Here is an 18,833-nt window from a genome sequence, read left to right as displayed (position 1 = left end):
CATGAAGTACTATGAACGATGTCATATTCCTATAGTATTTCATAGTTGGATTTGATTTATCAAATTAGCTTTCCGGCATGTCTAATCTTCCATTATAATAAATCAGGTAAATGTTCTAATGTGAATGTTTTCTTTTTATCTCTAGGAGACCATAAAAAGGGTTCACTTTATTGCAAAATGTACCTAAAAGATAATTATATCACTTTATACTTCAGAAAATTGTTCATAAAATGCCTTAAAACTGCTTTTAGTGATAAATGCTTATATCTGATGATGCAAGGAAAACGGGACATTGTAAGTGGAAAATAACTGGTTTTACATGAAGTCTTAAGGATTTTTTTTTATCACATTCGTCATATTATAAAGTGGTTTACTTCTTTAAATTTTGCTTATAAAACACATGTGTTGTGATTTTGTGATAATGCTTTTTCAAAAAGCAATTAGATTTTTTGTAGACTTACCTTACCTCCGACAGAACATCTTATAAAATCTAATTATGCCTCATATGTTAAATACTTTCTTTTATTTGCTAGAACAGTAAAGAAATATAGCTTCAAAATGTCTGTGTTACACTGGAATGTTAAGCAAAATATAGTCTTAGAAGAAATCTCTCTAAAGACGGAGGGGCATATTTTCTTAGAGATTTTTTTGTAACCACAGTCTCTGAATCTCTGAGCACGGACTGTCACTAGACATTAAGTTGTACTTTTTTTTTTTTAAAGCCATAAACTAGAAAATAGTTATGTTCTTTCTTGTTAAAAATAATAGTTAAAACTTTAAAGATTATAACTGTATAGGCAATTTCTTAAATTTCTGTTTATTATCTCACCTTAGATAAAGAAAGAAAAAAAGGTCATCAGCCTGGTTTTTTTTTGCAGGAATTTTCCATAAAATATTGTTGCAATTTTGCTCCTTTTGAGAGAAGTTGAAATCTTTTTGCCATTAAGGGTTAGATGTTAAATATATTTTAGTTTGAATTGTGCTGTGGATTAGGAATACCTTCATCTTGATCAATGACAGCTAGCCAGGAAAATGTTTTGATTTTCAAAGTCTTTGGCCTTAAGTAAGGTAGAACAGTTAACGGTTAAACCACATTTATTTAATTAGCTCTTGGGAGGAAGTAACACATGGGATAAAGCAGTATTTGTGACTTACTAGTCTTGGGGAAGAAAGACCTTCCTAATCTTGCTTTGATGGGCAAGAGCGAGTAGGAAAAGATCAATCAGTGAGACTGATTTTAGACTTTGACCTCCAGAACTGTAAGATAATAAATTTGTGTTGTTTTAAGCCATTGTTTGTGGTAATTTGTCACAGCAGCAGCAGAACACTAATACACCACTCTTCTCAGTAGTTTTTTTTGCTATGGAAAATATACATACTTTTTATAAAGTTACGTTACTTGTGTTAACGTGTAATAGGCTTGTTATTAATTTTAGGTGAATTAATCAAATTTTAACATTCTCATCTTTAATTACTAATGCTAGTACAAATAGATAAATAGATATAGCCCGCATAAAATGCTCTTTGGGGGTCTTTGACAATTTTTAAGAGTGTAAATGTTCTGAGACCAAAAAGTGAAGAACTGCTGCATTAGTGGATCTGTCTGTTTTTGTGCTGTTGTATTTAAAGGGCACAGTGCCTCATACCCAGTAGGCACGCAAGACGTTTTCTTCTTTTTACTGCTTCCTGAATAAAGTGCCCAATAATGTAATTCTAGTATCTTTTGTTCACCTCTGTGCCTCCTCTCTGCTTGTTCATACTGGGTGACCTTAGTTTCTACCATAAAAAATTTTGCACCTGCTATAATTCCTGGCAAGTATAGCTATTTAAGAAATAGCTAGGGGAAAACAGAATCTCAGAATTCCAAGAGGCATTTTAAATTGATGGAATTACTGTTTTGCAGTGATATAAACTAAACACAGAGGAAAATAAAACACATTTTGGATTCATTGATGGATTGAGGGAGCATTGTTGGAAAACTTTTTTATAGATGAAAAACTCATAGCTCAAAGTTAAAAAACAAACAAAACAAAAACCTCCAACTCAAGCATCTAGCAGTACAAACCTTAAAAGAAAGTACGATGATAAAATGGAAACCAAAGTTGAACCATAAAATTGCTTAGATATCAGAAGTACCAGAAGGGCGCGCTTCCCCAGGTAGATGCAGGGAGTGGTGAGGCCAAGCGGAGAACGGAGTGCGCGGTGGTAGGAGTTGGGAGACTATGGTTGTAGTTCAGGCTGACTGGCTGTATGACTTCTGGCAAATTAATCAACTTTTCTGAGCTTTAGCACATGTCAGTGAAGGCACACACTGCTATTTTTCCATTACTTACCTGAAGTGATGTACTTAGGACTAATGAGGTGATACTTGGGAAAATGTCTCAAGTTACGTGGAGGTAAAATTCAGCAGAAACATAAGGTATTTTTATTTTTCCCACTGGAGGTCAAAGAGTAGGAAAAGAAGAGGGAGATTTACAATAAAGCTACTTTTAATTGTGTCTACATAGGCCTGTTAGAATAAAAATCAATAATTTTTAATGAATTTTGTCAATATAGACAGGCAATTAAATTAACTCAGGATGACCTGTGCAATTTCATTCTTCAGGAGAAGGATTTTGGACCTGAATTATTCTTATAATTGCTTCTCCTGTCTCCAATTTTACCTTTTTTTTTTTGTGAGAAAATCGAGAGCAAATCTTTGATTCCTTTTTTAGTTATAAGACTGAAGTTTTTCTTTATATATTAGACAAACAATACTGGGTCAATTTTTAAAAAAATCATTTAATAATTAAGAACAAAACAGAAAATTTTGTGAGCTACCCATCTGGTGCTAGTGTTGCTAAGATAAAAGCCAGAGCAAACTGACACATTGAAAGATATGTGGATCCTAAACTAATGTCTAATCTAAGTTATATTCCAAGTTAAAAATGTATGCTAAAAGGTACACTTAATATATTATAGTGTGCGTTTTTGGAAAGATTTAATTAGCAAACAATAAGAACTAACCCTCCCTTTTCTAAAACAGTTTTCTCAATTAATAAAAGCATATAAAAGAGTGGGGCTTTATATGGTATTCTCTGTCAGTGAGAGTCCCTGGGAAGTAATTATTTCAAATTTCCCTTCTAGGAAACTTGAGATTCTATTATCCTCTCCCCTGTTCATATCAGCTTTAGCAAGTAAAAGTAATAGAGGACAGAAGTACTTCCCGGATTGCATTTATTCAGTCTGTGGGATTTATTACCACAGGAGATCATCAAGTCAGTTATAACAGCTAGATTCAAAATGAGGCTGGGAGAATTTTCTAACCAATAACATTTGTATAGTAAAGCAACTGACTTAAGAGTTTTATACTTTAGGTCATAAGATCATACTTCAGTTCATAAAATATTAAACCATAGAATTGGAAAGAAAATTTTTCTTGCAAAATAACCTTAGAAGCCCCTGAAAGAGACCACTTTTGGTGTCTTATGATAGACAAAATTGACCTAACAACAACACTACAGGAGCTTCATTTGATGGCAAGCCTAGCATTTATGTAATACTGCTACAAATATAACAATCAAAATATAAAGCAAAATTCCAAGTTCTGCACTGTGTCTACATAGTGAAAAAACAACTGGTTGAAAAGGAAGAAAATTCAGTTGAACGAATTACTGGTATGGAGACGTGAAAAAATTCTAATTATTTGCTGACGTCAGCTTAATAATACCCTGAATTCATTACATGTAGGTATAAATATAGCCCAAATGCGTCAGAATAGTAACAAATTTATTCCATTTTTAATATAAAAACATCCTGTTTTTATTGGTGGAGTGAGGGACATTCAGATACAACTTTCTAGTTAAGATTGCTTCATGGTTCCTCTGCCAGTTAGACCTATAATATAGTTCTTCCTTCCCCCGAGTAAGTAGCTTGACCAGGAATTCGATAATTTTAAAATCAATGTAATGCTGTTTCCTCTCAGAACTCCTGACTTTTAGAGAAAGATATTGTCTAGGCTCAGAGACTGTGGAAACTGAAGTGTAGCTCTTGAAATGGGAAGGCATTTATATTGACAGTGACATTCCAAAATCGTGCCTTTTATTTGCCCTTTGGTTATAGAGAACTGTAGTGGACCAAAATTTGTAATTTGTGTTGCTGTATAATGCATGCTAATTTGTTTTTTGAAGTGCCAGTAGTCTTTGAATAACTGTTTTCTCTTTCGTCTATGTTTATGCCTGCTCTCCACTTGGAGTGTGGAGACTGTAAGTGGAGACATGTTAATGGCTGATTCTTCATATTTCCATTCTGTACGTTTGTTTTTTGTGTTGCTTATATTGCTTATTTTCTGAAATTTGATTCCCAAGCATAGAGATACATGATCTGTTGATTTGATTTATTGTTGGGCAGGAATAGAGCTAATGCCCATAAAAAAAAAAAAAAAAAAAAATGCCCATAGAAACACCAAAAAACCAAAACCAAAAACAAAAACCATTGCCATCAAGTCAATTTGACTCATTTTTTTTGAACCTATAGGACAGAGTGGAACTGTCCCATAGGGTTTCCTAGGCTGTAATCTTTATGAGTGCAGATTATCAGGTCTTTCTCCTGTGGAGCGGCTGGTGGGTTCGAACCGTTGACCTTTCAGTTAGTAGTCAAGCGCTTAACCATTGTGCCACCAAGGCTGCTTCCATAGAAACATAGAGCTTTAAAATTGATTTTTATCAATTTTATCAATAAAATAGCATCCGTTTCTCACTCATTTTATAAGGGTTGGCAGTCTCAGAAACCTAAAATGACTTGCTTGGATAAAGCTAGTAGGGGCAGAGATAGAACTGGAACACAGTTCTGAGTCCATTGCTGTGTATCACACAATGCCTTTGAAAACGCCTGGCACGGTGCCTAGTATGAAATGTTGAAACATTGAAACAATTTCAACAAATAATAACTATGTGTTGAAAACATGAATAAATACATAATAGTTTAAGAAAACATTCTGATTTTGTCTTGTAACAAGTAGATGGGGTCTGAGAGTAGTTGCAAATTTTCGTTGTTCCATGGCTGTCTGGATAAGAAATAGCTTTCCCTTTCTACACGCACGCACGTGCACACACACACACACACATACACAGAGAAAAGAAAGGACAAAATTTAAAAAGCAGCCATTATCACATGCCTTTCGCCTGCCTTAGGTGTTAATTTGCTTATCATAACAAAAATGGTACTCTCTGATAAGCCTTCTATAGAACTCTGTACCTAGGCTCATACATGGCATATGAGTGCATAAGTGGATAGGAAATTTGAAAAGCTAATCAACTTTATTATAATCACCACGCCTGAAGCCCATGAGGCTTCAAGCCCGAGAGGTTTATTGACTCCATCTGTTAGATTTTTAGAGGTAATAGGTTCAGTCAATCTAAGCAAAATCTTGTCATGAGGGTAAGAGAACCATGCCTCTTAAACTGTACTGTGCATATGAATCTCCTGGAAATCTTGTTAAAATTCAGATATCCTGAATCAGGAGTCTGGAGTTGGTCTGCATTTCTAACGAGCTCCCAGGTGCGGCCAAAGCTTTTGGTCTGGGGTTCACACTGAGTAGCAACCAGCTAGCCACTAGAGAATTTGGCTCTTTTGCTTCTGCGCCTTTTGGCACTTTGTTGAAGACCTTATATGCTGATAGTGGGGGATTCACACCCTCAGCATTTACCAAAGTTCTACTCTTATTTGCCCCTAAGCTATGTGAATAATGCCCTCAATTTTTAAAATTTATCTTCGCATGTAGAGATTAGAGTCGTGGTCTATTTCATTCTATGATTATATTGTGAGCAATATCAGAATTTAGAGGAAACTTCTTAAAAACATAGATAAGCAAGCCTGTTTTTGGAAATATGGTTCACTTAAAGAGTCATAGTTTAGTTTAGAGATAAAATAATGGGGGATTGTTTGACTTAAAGTGTCTATTATTGGGAGTATGGGTAATATCACTGAGAGTTACTGTTGATGGAAGTTTACATTTTCATTGACGTGCCATACACACATTTGTAAGAAGAGAAAAAGAAAGAAAAACATTTTAACCACAAGGTGGCAATAAGATACATAAAAAAGTCAGTGATTTCAGCCAGATCTCTGAGGAAATGATTGTCAAAATAAATCGCATTTCCTGGTGCAGTGATACACAGAAATGCCTCAACAAGGCTACTTATTTGTGGCGTCCTTGAATAACCATACTCTGTAAGGTGTATAAGCCGGACATCTTCCTGGGTCCTCAGTGACCATTTGCAAAAAGTGTAATTTTTTTTTTATTAAAAAAAAAAAGAAAACCATAATAATTTTTCTTTATCCTGCTTCTATTTAACCTAGAGTGAGGGTCATAGTTTCATGTGAATATTCACAAAGTGTGCAATTTAGGAGCTTTGGCAAGTACGCAATTCCACATGATGTACTGCCTTTTTGTTTGAAGAATAAATATGTTCCAAGTTTTGAAAGTGTTCTACTGTTCCACACTTTTTGTGACATCGTACTACTTTTTGATTTTGAAAATAGGCTTCTTTTAGCTTAGTTATTGTCTTAATCTGGGTTCTCTAGAGAAGCAAAACCAGTAAAGTATGTATATATATATGTATATATATATGGAGAGAGAGAGAGGGAGAGAGAGATTTATATCAAGGAAATGGCTCACACAGTTGTAGGGCTGTAATGTCCCAAGTTGTGGGTCAGGATTGAGGCTTCTCTTGATTCATGTAGCCACAGGGACAGGCAAACCCAAGATTGGCAGGTCAGACAGCAGAGATATTGTTCACAGCCTGCAAAGATAGACGAATCCCAAGATCAGGAAGCAAGACGGCAGGTAAGCTACTAACTCAGGTCCCAAGAACTGGAGGTCAGATGAACAGGAGCCAGCTGTAGGACCCAGAGCTAGCAAAAGCCCACCAGTCTTGCCAGAAAGTTCATTTATATATTTGATGCAGCCACATCCCCAAGGAAACACCCTTTTAGCTGATTGGCTACTCCCATCATGGAGGTAATCACGTTATATCAAATCTCATCATTGAAGTGATCACATCATCATGCAACTGGCAAACTGAATCATGACTGGCAAGCCATCGAGAATCATGACCCAGCGAAGCTGACACATAACCTTAATGATCACAGTTATGAAGTGAACAGAATTGACTACTAAAAACTGGATTGTGTTGTGAGTATCCTGTCAACAGCTCATTGGAAAGCTGATTTAGATTAAGTTAACAAAGCAGTGTCTAGTAGAAAAGTGAGATAAATATTGCAAAATCCACAGAAGTATCCAGATGAATGAGATACTCTTTTCCTTTTTCCTATGGGATTTGGAGAGTCAGGATAGGGGAGATTAAGAGGGATTTTTATGAAGGATAAAGTGATACTGCTTGAATTACTCATACCTGTTCCAGTTCTTTAAATAACTTTTCATGAATTGCTGCTGTGCTCTACGTATATCCATAACTGGAAAATAACCCTAAGTGCTACCTATAAGCTAAAAACTTTCAGTAGCCAATTGAGGGTGGGAAAAGGAAAAATGTTCATCTGGGGTAGGATGGAATTGTTCCCAGTTCCTGCCATTGGCAGAATGCCTACATGCCAAGCTGTTCTGGGGCTGGAAGTCAGCCAGAGTGAAGCTGGGGCCAAAGAACCGAGGAGTGACACCTGTATATGTGTGTTCCTGGCTCTTGCTCAGGTACCTCCGTGCAGGGCAATGGGGACTACACTTTTGCTTGTGTTTTAGGCTCTGATGAAGGTTGGGCAGCATTATGTAAATTATATATGTCTAAGTACATGGCAAAAAATATTGAATAGACCATGGACTGCTAGAAAAACAAACAAATCTGTCTTGGAAGAAGTATAGCCAGAATGTTCCTTAGAAGCGAGGATGATGGGACTTTGTCTTAGGTACTTTGGATATGTTATTAGGAGACACAGTCTCTGGAGAAGGACATCGCCCTTGGTAAAGTGGAGGGTCAGCGAAAAAGAGGAAGACCTCCAATGAGATAGATTGGCACTGGCTGCAACAATGGGCTAAAACATAACAAAGGTTGTCAAGGTGGCGCAGGACCAGGCAGTGTTTTGTTCTGTCGTACATGGGGTCGCTATGAGTTGGAACTGACTTGATGGCACCTACCAACAACAACAACAACAAATATTTGTGAGATTCCTTCAAAGTCAGTGCTCAGGAATGAGGGAGCAGCCTTTTTGGAATTTTATGAAATATGTCATAGTAGGGTGCTCTTTCAATTACTCATTATTGAATTAAAAAATCACTGTTGTTTGAAATAGCTTGAAACAATCTTATTCAAAGCTACATTAGGATGCTTACAGTAATTACCTGACAGAATTTATAAAAAATAAAGAGGCAGAAAATTAACATAGATTTGGTAAACATTCTAGGGAGTGAAATGTTACAATCTGAAGTGGTGCTGGAAGTTTATGGGGATGTGAGCTTGAAACCACTAACAAGGATGATGAAACATTAGTGTGTTATTTTATAAAGATGTAATGGTCAGTAAAGCATTGTTGCCATCAAAACTTAAGTTCTATTTACATATGAAATATAAAGGTGTAAGGATAAAAATGAATTAAATAGCTAATGGATCATACTTCTGAATAAAACTGTCATAAATAAATCATTTATTAAATGATTTAAATTATCATTTATTTAGTTTAGTAATAGTGCTATATTTAGAAAACGTGTCTTTTATTGACCAAAAAAAAAAAAAAATCCTGTAAAGTTTGCTTTGTCATCCTTAAATTAGATTGAAAAACAAATAATACAAATTTTACTATTTTACTTTCCCAGTTTAACTAATGAAGTTAAACTATTAATTTAAAAAATGTGCTTGATTTAAAATCATGTGGCCACAGCTCTATATGCCAACCAGGCTGCCATGACACTAATATGGCAAACACGTACAGCATGAGATTGACAAATGGACTATATGGGATCCTCGTTATCTAGCCTGAGTAAATAGCATTTCTTGACCACAACAGACAAAAACTTTAGATTTGGAATGGCAACAGATAACCACTATTATGTCTCAAACAAATTACATGTGGACACCCCAGAGTCATAACTCACTTTATGACTAGAGACATCTAGGACCAGACAAGAGGACACAATATTGCCTGGATTTTCCATCTACCGTATTACATTCAGAAACTTTATGGCAATAAATTTGATTAATTGGATGAAATGGACAAAGCCCTTGAAAGACAGACTGCCAAAATTCACTCAAGAAGAAATGTCGCTCGCCATTGAGTTGATTCTGACTCATAGTGACCTTCTAAGGCAGAGTAGAACTGCCCCATAGAGTTTCCTAGGCTGTAATCTTGAGAGAAGCAGATCTCCAAGTCTTTCTCCCACTGAGAGGCTAGTGGGTTTGAACTGTCAACCTTTTGGTTAGCAGCTGAGTGCTTAACCATTGTGCAACCAGGGATCCTCATCCTCAACGAGAAGAAATAGATAACCTGAATAGGACTTATCTTACTAGACCTAGGGGCAGCTTTTGACTGGAGTGATACCTTCCTTCTTCTTGAAATACTTTCTTCAGTTGACCTTTGGGACACCATTCTCTCTTTGTTCTCTTCCTACCTCACTGGTTTTCCTTCTGTCATCTTGCTGAATACGCCTTATCTTCCTGACCTGTAAACACGGCAGTGCTCTAAGGCTCAGTCTTCAGACCACTTCTGTTTCTGTGCTCACTCCCTAGGTTATCATCTCCAGTCCCATAGCTTTAATATATCTATATGCTGTTGATCTCTACATTTATGTTCTTAGCCCTAATCTCTTCCTTGATCTCCAGTCTCATTTAACCAAATGCATTCTGGACACCATCTTTTGCTTAACTAATAAACATCTGAAAGTCAACATGTCCCAAAATAAATGATTGATTTCCTCCCCAGACTTGTTCTTCTCACAGTTGTCTTCTAAGTAAATACTACTATGTTCACTCATTTACATTCACCCAGTTCACCAACTGGAGTCTCCTTATCTCCTTCCTTTCTGTCACACCTCATATCCGAGCCATCAGCAGTTCTTGTTGGCTCTGTTTTCAAGAATATATTCAGATTCTAGCTACATGTCCAGCTTTATAACGAGTCAACATCAGCTCCCTGATATATTCCAACCCCCCCACATAAGTTTGTTAGCCTCTTCTATAGTTTATTTCCCACACAGCGACATGAGTCAGGTTATGCTATTTCTCTGCTTAAAATCCTCCAATTGTTTTTCATCTCAAAGTAAAACCCAAAGCTTCAAGGCCAGATTATTAAATGTTCTACATGAACTGACCTTCTCTTCTCTTCCTACTCCCTGTCCTGCCATTCTGCCCTTGCTGATTCCACTCCAGCTATTCCCATCTCCTTGCAGTGTCTTCAATATGCTAATTACGTTCCCCCTCTAGAGTTTCTTATTTCCCTTCCTGGAATGTCTCTCTCCTACCTCCGTATCTTCATAGATATCAGCTACTGTAATTATTATCTGAGTTTATTAATAAATTAGGACAGAAGAGAGGATGTGATCCAAGTACTGTAGAAGTTGAACTATAGGTTTGTACTATACTGTAATCATCTTTCCTGAACATCTTAGTTCACAACATCTGTAGTAGCTTACTTATATTTGCTAATAATGTGTGTTCGTATATACTACTAAATACGTGAAAGCAAGTTCAGAGGATCAAAACAGAAAAAGGCAGAATCCAATAATGTCACAAGCTGCGAAATGAGAAAATGATAGTAATTTGAGGCCGAGTAGGTACTTTTCTAAAGACTTTCCAGCAGCTCCTTCTGCCAGCTTTCCAAAATAAGATAATTTTGTTAAAATCCATGACTGCTTTTAACTTTTGTAGGTCAACTTTGGTGCTTAACCCTTTACTCTAATGAAAGAAACATGCTGATAGCATACAGTAAGCTTCACTTTCCTGTCTTTATTTTTAAAAATGCACTAATCTTTAAGGCTCCTTAATCTGTGGGTGGCACCGTTAAATTCAGAGGTGGAGAGAAGAAAAACATATTCAAGTTTATAAAGAAGTTGAATTTTAAAATCAAAAGGCAAACCTTCTTGTAATGTGTGTATTTTAATCAGAAGTGCAAACCACTTAGTTTTTTTTCTCAGCAAGTGGTCGTTGTGAGAGTCTGTTGCTGATCTCCAAATTCAAGATATCCAAGGCATTGTGGACAAGCTCCGTTCTCAGTCAGAAAGAGTTATTTCAGACACCTCTAATTTTAAGCACAGCAAAAGACCTACTATGTAATTAGCTTTCATTTTTGTTGAGAAATCCAGCTGGAATTAAACTGACTCAGTAGAGATAAGTGTAGTGATTCTGTCCAAAATGAAACTGAATTGAGATATAAAAGACTGTGGTGGCTAACAGTCTCATTAAGCGAGTGTCTTTTGAAAAAGGTATTATTTCTATAGTTAACTTCTCTGAAGATTATTGATTGGCAAAATACACAATTCTCTATCAGTGCTCTGTAGCTACATAATTTGACTAAAAGTTGGAATACTTAGAGAATAGAAGGACCGGACCGCCAGGAACCAGGAGCAATCTGAGATACTCACTGAGGATGGAGGGAAGAACAAAAAATGAAACAAAACCAAAAACAGTTGCCATCTAGTTGATTCCAGCTGGCGACCCATGTGTGTCAGAGTTGACCGTGCTCCATAGAACTTTCAATGGCTGATTTTTCCGAAGTAGATTGTCAGATCTTTCTTCCAAGGTGTCTCTGGGTGGACTTGAACAGCTAACCTTTCGGTTAGCAGTCATGAGTGCTTAGTGTTTACAATACTCAGGGATTCCTAAGAATGGAGTAAGAGAAGTTAAGATTCTCAAGTAAATTAATATCCTGGACCTGCAGTGAGAGAGGCAGGAAAAACCTTGAGCAAGTAGAAACGAATGTGAAACAAGAATGTTATTTTTAATAATTTTATACATTTTATAAATTGTGATGGTAGCTTTGATCTACCAGGGGGCTATTCAGAAATCCTGGTGGCTTAGTGTTTAAGTGCTATGGCTGCTAACCAAAAGGTTGACAGTTTAAATCCATGAGGTACTCCTTGGAAACCCTATGATGTGCTTCTACTCTGTCCTATAGGGTCGCTGTGAGTCGGAATTGACTCGACGGCAATGGGTTTGATTTTGTGGCTTTAGGGGGCTATTCATTGTCAATATATTGACGCATCTCAGTGCTTCAACTCTTTGTGCTCACCAGTGAAAGAATAATGGATTTCTCTTGTACCCACTTTAGCACCAAGACTAAAAATTACAGAGACAAGCAGAAAACTCCAGGTGTTACAGGATCTAAAAATCCCACTGGATACTGCTAATGTGCTTCATCTTATTTCATATTTCATTTGTTCTTTTGAGAGTCAGCAGTATCACTCGTCTTAGTCATATGTTATTCCTAATAAAAGTGCTTATACAGTACTCTTAGGTCCATGCTTCTTATCCTGGGTTCCACATACCCTAAGGGACATGTAGTGAAGTGCCCAAAACTCTAGGGTAAATGTGTCATCTTACTGGCATGATTGTTTTCCTCAGAGATGTGGTGATGGGTGTGGTAGGTTGGATATAAAGAAGACTGTAATAATTCCTTCCATCTCTGTTTGCTCACCCCTTTACTGCTCCTCCCATTAGGAGGTGGAGAATCTGGTCTGGCCTTGTGCTTACATTGACTAACAGGCTGCGACAGAAGTGACATTTTCTGGTTTCTGATCCTAGATGTCAAGAGGCCTTGCTCTGTCTACTCTTGGAATCATTGAAGACCTTGAGGGTGAAAGACCATGGGGAAGGCAATGTCCAAATGACAGGCATCACCAACTGCCAGATAGGTGAGTGAGGTCATCTTAGACCATCCAGTCAGTTGAACTGCCAGATGACAGTAGCTGCATTACCGACCCCAGGTGAGTCCAATGCAAACTGCTGACTCATAAAATCATGAGCAAATCAAATGGTTGTTATAAGCTATGAAGGTTTGGTATGGTTTGTTACATAGCAATAGGTAACATAGATTTATTGCAGAGTAGAAAGCAAAATCTGCTTGAATTTTTAAGATAAAAGGAAATGCTTCAAAAAATATATAGTGACTATATCCCCAGACATCCTTTGGGATAGTTTCTTCCTTATCTGCCAGCTGGGGGCACTACACTAGAAGTCTGAGACAAATTGCATTATGACAAAAGAAACTCAAATATAATTTTGAACGAGGAATTTAGAAACATGAACCCTCTTGCCCCTTGCCCCCTCCCTTCTCTACCACACACCTCTGATAAAAGCAGGCTAGGTTTTTCTAGTTTTTAATCATAAACCTCTCACAGTTATTTGAGTTCCTATACTTCTTAGCCTTTGATAAGGAATAACATTTTGAAAAATTACCTTCCAAACTTAAAAGTCTTTTTTTTCCCATTCATTGAGGTAGAAATGGTGGGGGAGACATGCTATAACTATTGCTGATAAGTTTAAGGGTGAAATAGCAATTGTTAATTCAAATTAATTTCAATCCAATTGAAAAACAGTGATTCATTTATCCCTTCACCTATACATCTATCCATGCATCCATGCATAGAACCATCCAACCAAGGTTTAACAAGAGCTACCATGTGCCAGGCACTGTGCTAGAAGATGAGAATAATTTAGATAAATAATACATTACTTATACATTTGAGGAGCTTAAAGTTTCATACAAAGGGCCAAGCATGTAAATAGGTAAGTGCTAATGAGTTGTGGCAGATATATAAATATAGGACTAGAGAGCACAAAGGAGAAATTATCACTCAAAAAAAAAATTTTTTTTTTTTTAATCTGGATAAGAATAGGCTTCTCAGCAAAGTACTTATTTTCTGTCCCTGTTTATGAATAAGGAAAACTGTATCAGAAGCTCCCCAGCATATGCACCTTTATATTTTGTTTGTCAAGGTTATGTTTTATGCTCATACCTGAGTCAGTCCTTGGTCTAGGGGAATTCAATAACTGAATAATTCAGAGAAGTCATCAGTCAGCCACTGGAGCTGGGGAGGGGGCCGTGAAGCACATGATTCCTCAAAGATTCAACAAAATAATTGTAATTCTGATTTCTCTCCCTTTCCACACCTTTTCCTTTTCCTCTTCTTCCAAGGATGAAGGTTGTCTTAGTTATCTAGTGCTGCTATAACAAAAATACCACAAGTGGGTGGCTTTAACAAACAGAAATTTATTTCCTCTCTGTTTAGGAGGCTGGAAGTCTGAATTCAGGGTGCTGGATATAGGGGAAAGCTTTCTCCCACTGTTGACTCTGGTCCTTGCCTCTTTTCTGCTTCTCTTTCCTTGATTCCTTGGTGATCTTCATGTGCCGTGTTTCTTCCTCTCCATTTGTGCTTCCTTCTCAGGGCCTAATCTGATCTTTTTGTATCTGAAAGATTGTTGGTTTAAGACACACCCTATGCTGATTTGCTCTCATTAACGTAATATAGAAAGTTCTATTCCCAAAGGGGATTACATCCACAGGTACAGAGGTTTAGGATTTATAGCCCATATTTTGGGGGTTATAATTCAGTCGATAATAAAGGTGGTAGAGGGATTGACAGCTGGAAAGGCATTTAACAGCTCTTGCTGCCACCTTACCATATCCCACCCATCATGTCCTGTCAAGTCTAGCTCCAAAATATTTCAAGAGTTTCCACTTCTGTTCACATCTACTACTGCCAGCTTAGTTGAAGCCAGTGGGGCTCTTTGCCTGGACCCTGCACTTTGGAGGTTCCCGTGTATCAAAACCAATTTATTAAAGTGCGCATGAATGCCTTTGTTAATTGACTGTGGTGCTAACCACTGGCACAGTGTGACCCTTAACCTTGGACATCTAATCACATGATCAATATTGTTTGGTCCCCAGGAAAACACTTCTCCACAGCTCTTACTCTATACTCTTTAAGCCAAAGGTGACCACATCAAAAAGCTACGCAGGCTTGTGGGTTATGCTTCCACCAGTGTTGGAGATTTATATATTTAAAGAGTCGTGTAACTATCACTGCAATCTAAATTTAGAGCGTTCTCATCATCTCAAAAATAATTCTCTACCCATTAGCGGTCATTCTCCATTTTCTCTCCTCCTTCCTGCCCCCTCTCCTTCACCCTGGTGCCCTAGGCAACCACTAACCTTCTTTCTTTCTCTATGAATTTGCCTGTTCTAGATATTTCATGGAACCCTGGTGGTGTAGTGGTTAAGAGCTCGGCTGCTAACCAAAATGTCGGCAGTTCAAACCCACCAGCTGCTCCTTGGAAACCCTGTAGGGCAGTTCTACTCTGTCCTATAGGGTTGCTGTGAGTTGGAACTGACTTGACAGCACCTAACAACAACAACAACAGCAACAACAACAACAACAGACATTTCATGTAAGTGGAGCCATACATTGTGTGATCTTTTTGTGATTGGCTTCTTTCACTTATTTGCAATGAATTCTTTCACAGTGATATATTGTTCCCCAGTAGGGCTAAGTGTTCATTTTATTGTTTGTGAGATAGGAAATTGCAAAAACATAGGAAAGGTTTTCAAATGATACTGAGCAGCTCCAAATATGACAAATGTCCACTACACATGGTTAGCTTCTTCTTATTCTTTAGCTTAAATGTTATCTCCGAGAGCTTTCCCTGCACATCTTATTTAAAGATAGCCCATCCATAGTATTTTGTCTCTCAGCCTCTTCTTTGTTTCGTTCAAAGAGCAAATGATGATTTGAAATTATTTCAATTGTCAGTTTGTTTGCGGTTTATCTGTCTCCTGTAATAGAGTGTAGACTTATGAGTGAATGAGCCATGTCTATCTTGTTCAACATTGTACTTCCAGGACTTAGCACAGGGGCTCAAAGTGAGCACTCAATTTTTGAATGAATGAATGAGTTATTGGATGATAAAAGAAATGTAGTAGAAGGAAAATGCTCAGTGAGGGTTGATGATTATCAATTTAACATGGATATTTTAAGTGTGAGGAAACTGTGTGATATTCAGGTGACCAGGCATTCTAGACACTGATAGACATAGTTTATATACACAGTGGATAGGCATATTTTAAATGTTAAATAGTACAGAATAGCCAAAATAAAAGGCAATATTCCCTTGACTTCTGCCACCCCCAGGCCGTCTCTCCAGCAATAAGTTTAGCTTTATTAGTGGATGCTACCATTGTCTTTAACTTAAAATATTAATCAATGTTGCTCTTTCTCAGTTTATCAACTTCTGAATTATCTACTGCTGTGTTTTTTTTTTTAGTGCTACATAAGGAAACCCTGGCGGCACAGTGGTTAAGAGCTATATCTGCCAATCAAAAGGTTGGCAGTTCGAATTTACCAGGTGCCCCTTGGGAACCCTATAGGGTAGTTCTACTCTGTTCTGTAGGGTCGCTATGAGTAAGAATTGACTTGATAGCATCGAGTTTATGCTACTTGAAAGGATCCTTGGTGGTGCCATGGTTAAATGCTCAGCTGCTAACTGAAATGTTGGCAATTTGAACCCACCCAGTGGCTTCTTGGGAGAAAACACCTGGCTATCTGCTCCCATAAAGATTGTAGCCTAGAAAACTCTGTGGTGCAGTTCTACTCAGTCAAATGAGGTTGCTGTGAATCAGAGTCGACTCCATGGCACCTAATAAGAACATGCTACATGAGGCTTTTTTTTTACATGAGGCTTTAGTTCATTTACCAAAAATTTCTATCTTTCTCCCTATCTCCTCCCAATGTAGTTGTATCTTTTAAAATTTTCTCTGTTGAGTACATTTATAGATCTAAATAATATGCTTAGATTTTTTTGCTTTCATCAGCTATCAACAGTGCCTCTTAAGTCCCCAAGTCGTGAGATAAAGATGTTTGTATGTCTAGCCTTCCTCCATATCCATCTTCTAGCTTCTGAAAGTTGTACCTTTAGTTTTACGTTGTCAATATTTATAACATTTATATTTTTTCTATTATACATTCTACAGACTACTCGAAGTTATATCACATTTTAATTGGTTTTATGTTTGAAGTATGTTGTTTGTACCATTTTTACTATTCCTGGAGTACTTGGTTCTTCCCCACCCCTCTATGTGTCTTCCTCACTATCTTAGTCATCTAGTGCTGCTATAACAGGAATACCACAAGTGAATGGCTTTAACAGACAGGAGTTTATTCTCTCACAGTTTAGTAGGCTAGAAGTCCAAATTCAGGGTGCCAGCTGCAGGGGAAGGCTTCCTCTCTGTCAGCTCTGGAGGAAAATCCTTGTCATCAATCTTCCCAATTGTCTAGGAGCTTCTCCACTCTGGAACCCTGGGTCCAAATGTTGTGCTATGCTCCTGGCGCTGCTTTCTTGGTCGTATGTGGTCCCCATGTCTCTGCTCTTACTTCTGTCTTTTGTATCTCAAAAGAGATTGGCTTAAAACATGACCTAATCTTGTAGATTGAATGCTACCTCATTAACATAACTGCCACTAATCCTATCTCATCAACATCAGAGAGATAGGATTTACAACACATAGGAAAATCACATCAGATGACACAGTGGTGGCTGATCACACAATACTGGGAATCATGGCGTAGCCAAGGTGACAGACATATTTGGGGGACACAATTCAATCCATGACATTCATCATACTGCTAAAGTCTACTAGTATCTTACTCATTCTCTATACTTCTTAACTGAAAAAAACCAAACCCATTGCAGTCAATTCTATTCTGACTCATAGCGACCCTTTAGGACAGAATAGAACTGCCCCATAGGGTTTCCAAGAAGTGGCTGGTGGATTCGAACTGTGGACCTTTTGGTTAGCAGTTGAGCTCTTAACCACTAAGCTACCAGGGTACCTTATAGTTCTTAGTATTGATTATTTTCTTTTCCTTGAAGCCACTTCTTGTTTAAATTGGAGTGGTTACATAAATTGTGGCTTTATTGTACAGCATTCTGCTTTTCTAGCATTTTAAGTTCCTTGCTTTCTGTCTTGTTTCTAGTAAAGGCAAAGCACTAATTGATACTGAACTCCATTTAGAAAATAAAATTTCAGATAGGAATGGAATAATTTCTACAGGCATGTAAATTACATCATAGAGGTAAAATATCAGAATTCAGAAATTGACTTGTTTATAATTAACATTTTATTATGTAATGAGCTCCATAAATATGGATAACTCCTTACAATTTATGTGGTTCCGGACTAATCAAGTGTCTAAACTAAACACTGTGTTTCTAATCCTAGTGTGTATCTTATTAAAATCAAAAGAATAAGATGAGCAGAGGTTCTTCCTGACAAAATTCCTGATAGAGTCAAAGCCATTGCCTGAGAGAGGAGCTTGGAACTTAATTCAAGTGCTATTTTCAGCTGAGATATGAGGATAGAGTATAGGTCCATGCCCTGATCTTTTATCACTTAATAAATATAAGAAAATATTTCAAGACTGAAAAACAGTTGTTGAGATGGTACAAAGAAGGGTTAAAGTCTAGGAAATACAACATAGATCAGGTAGTTCTCATATCTTAGAGGAAAAATATGAATAATTACATATCCTAGAAATAACAAATTTCTCAGATTCTGTTTTGTTTTGGCATCTAGTATTTAATGACGTAAAACATGAATTTATGAAACACACACACTCACACACACCCAAGTGTGCATAAAAGGCTTGATTTGTACTGGGCCAAACTGACATAAGGCACCGTAATTGTGCCAGCATAACCATCCTTATCATATTAATGGGCTCCATCATCTGGTGATTAAACCTTTCCATTAATCTAGCTTGCCATAATGTTTTCATTCCTAGAAAAAATGAGGGGTATAGATTATGCTTAGGCAAGGGGAAAAAGCTGACATTGAAATAGTTGTGATGACTTACAGTA

General features: G+C 37.2%; 1 protein-coding gene across 1 annotated transcript in view; it reads left to right on the top strand.

Moving 5' to 3' along the window:
* LOC126081573 (uncharacterized) overlaps nucleotides 1–18,833 on the top strand; it is a 786,258-nt gene that overhangs the window by 62,419 nt on the left and 705,006 nt on the right. The window contains exon 3 of the mRNA XM_049893546.1: nucleotides 12,723–12,832. Within this exon, the coding sequence (XP_049749503.1) occupies nucleotides 12,723–12,832 (110 nt within the window). The remainder of the gene's footprint in view (nucleotides 1–12,722; nucleotides 12,833–18,833) is intronic.

This window comes from Elephas maximus, chromosome 8 (genome assembly GCF_024166365.1).
Source record: "Elephas maximus indicus isolate mEleMax1 chromosome 8, mEleMax1 primary haplotype, whole genome shotgun sequence".
Taxonomy (NCBI): Eukaryota; Metazoa; Chordata; class Mammalia; order Proboscidea; family Elephantidae; genus Elephas; species Elephas maximus.
The sequence above is the reverse complement of the archived record's forward strand: the minus strand, read 5'-3'. Positions and strand labels throughout refer to the sequence as shown.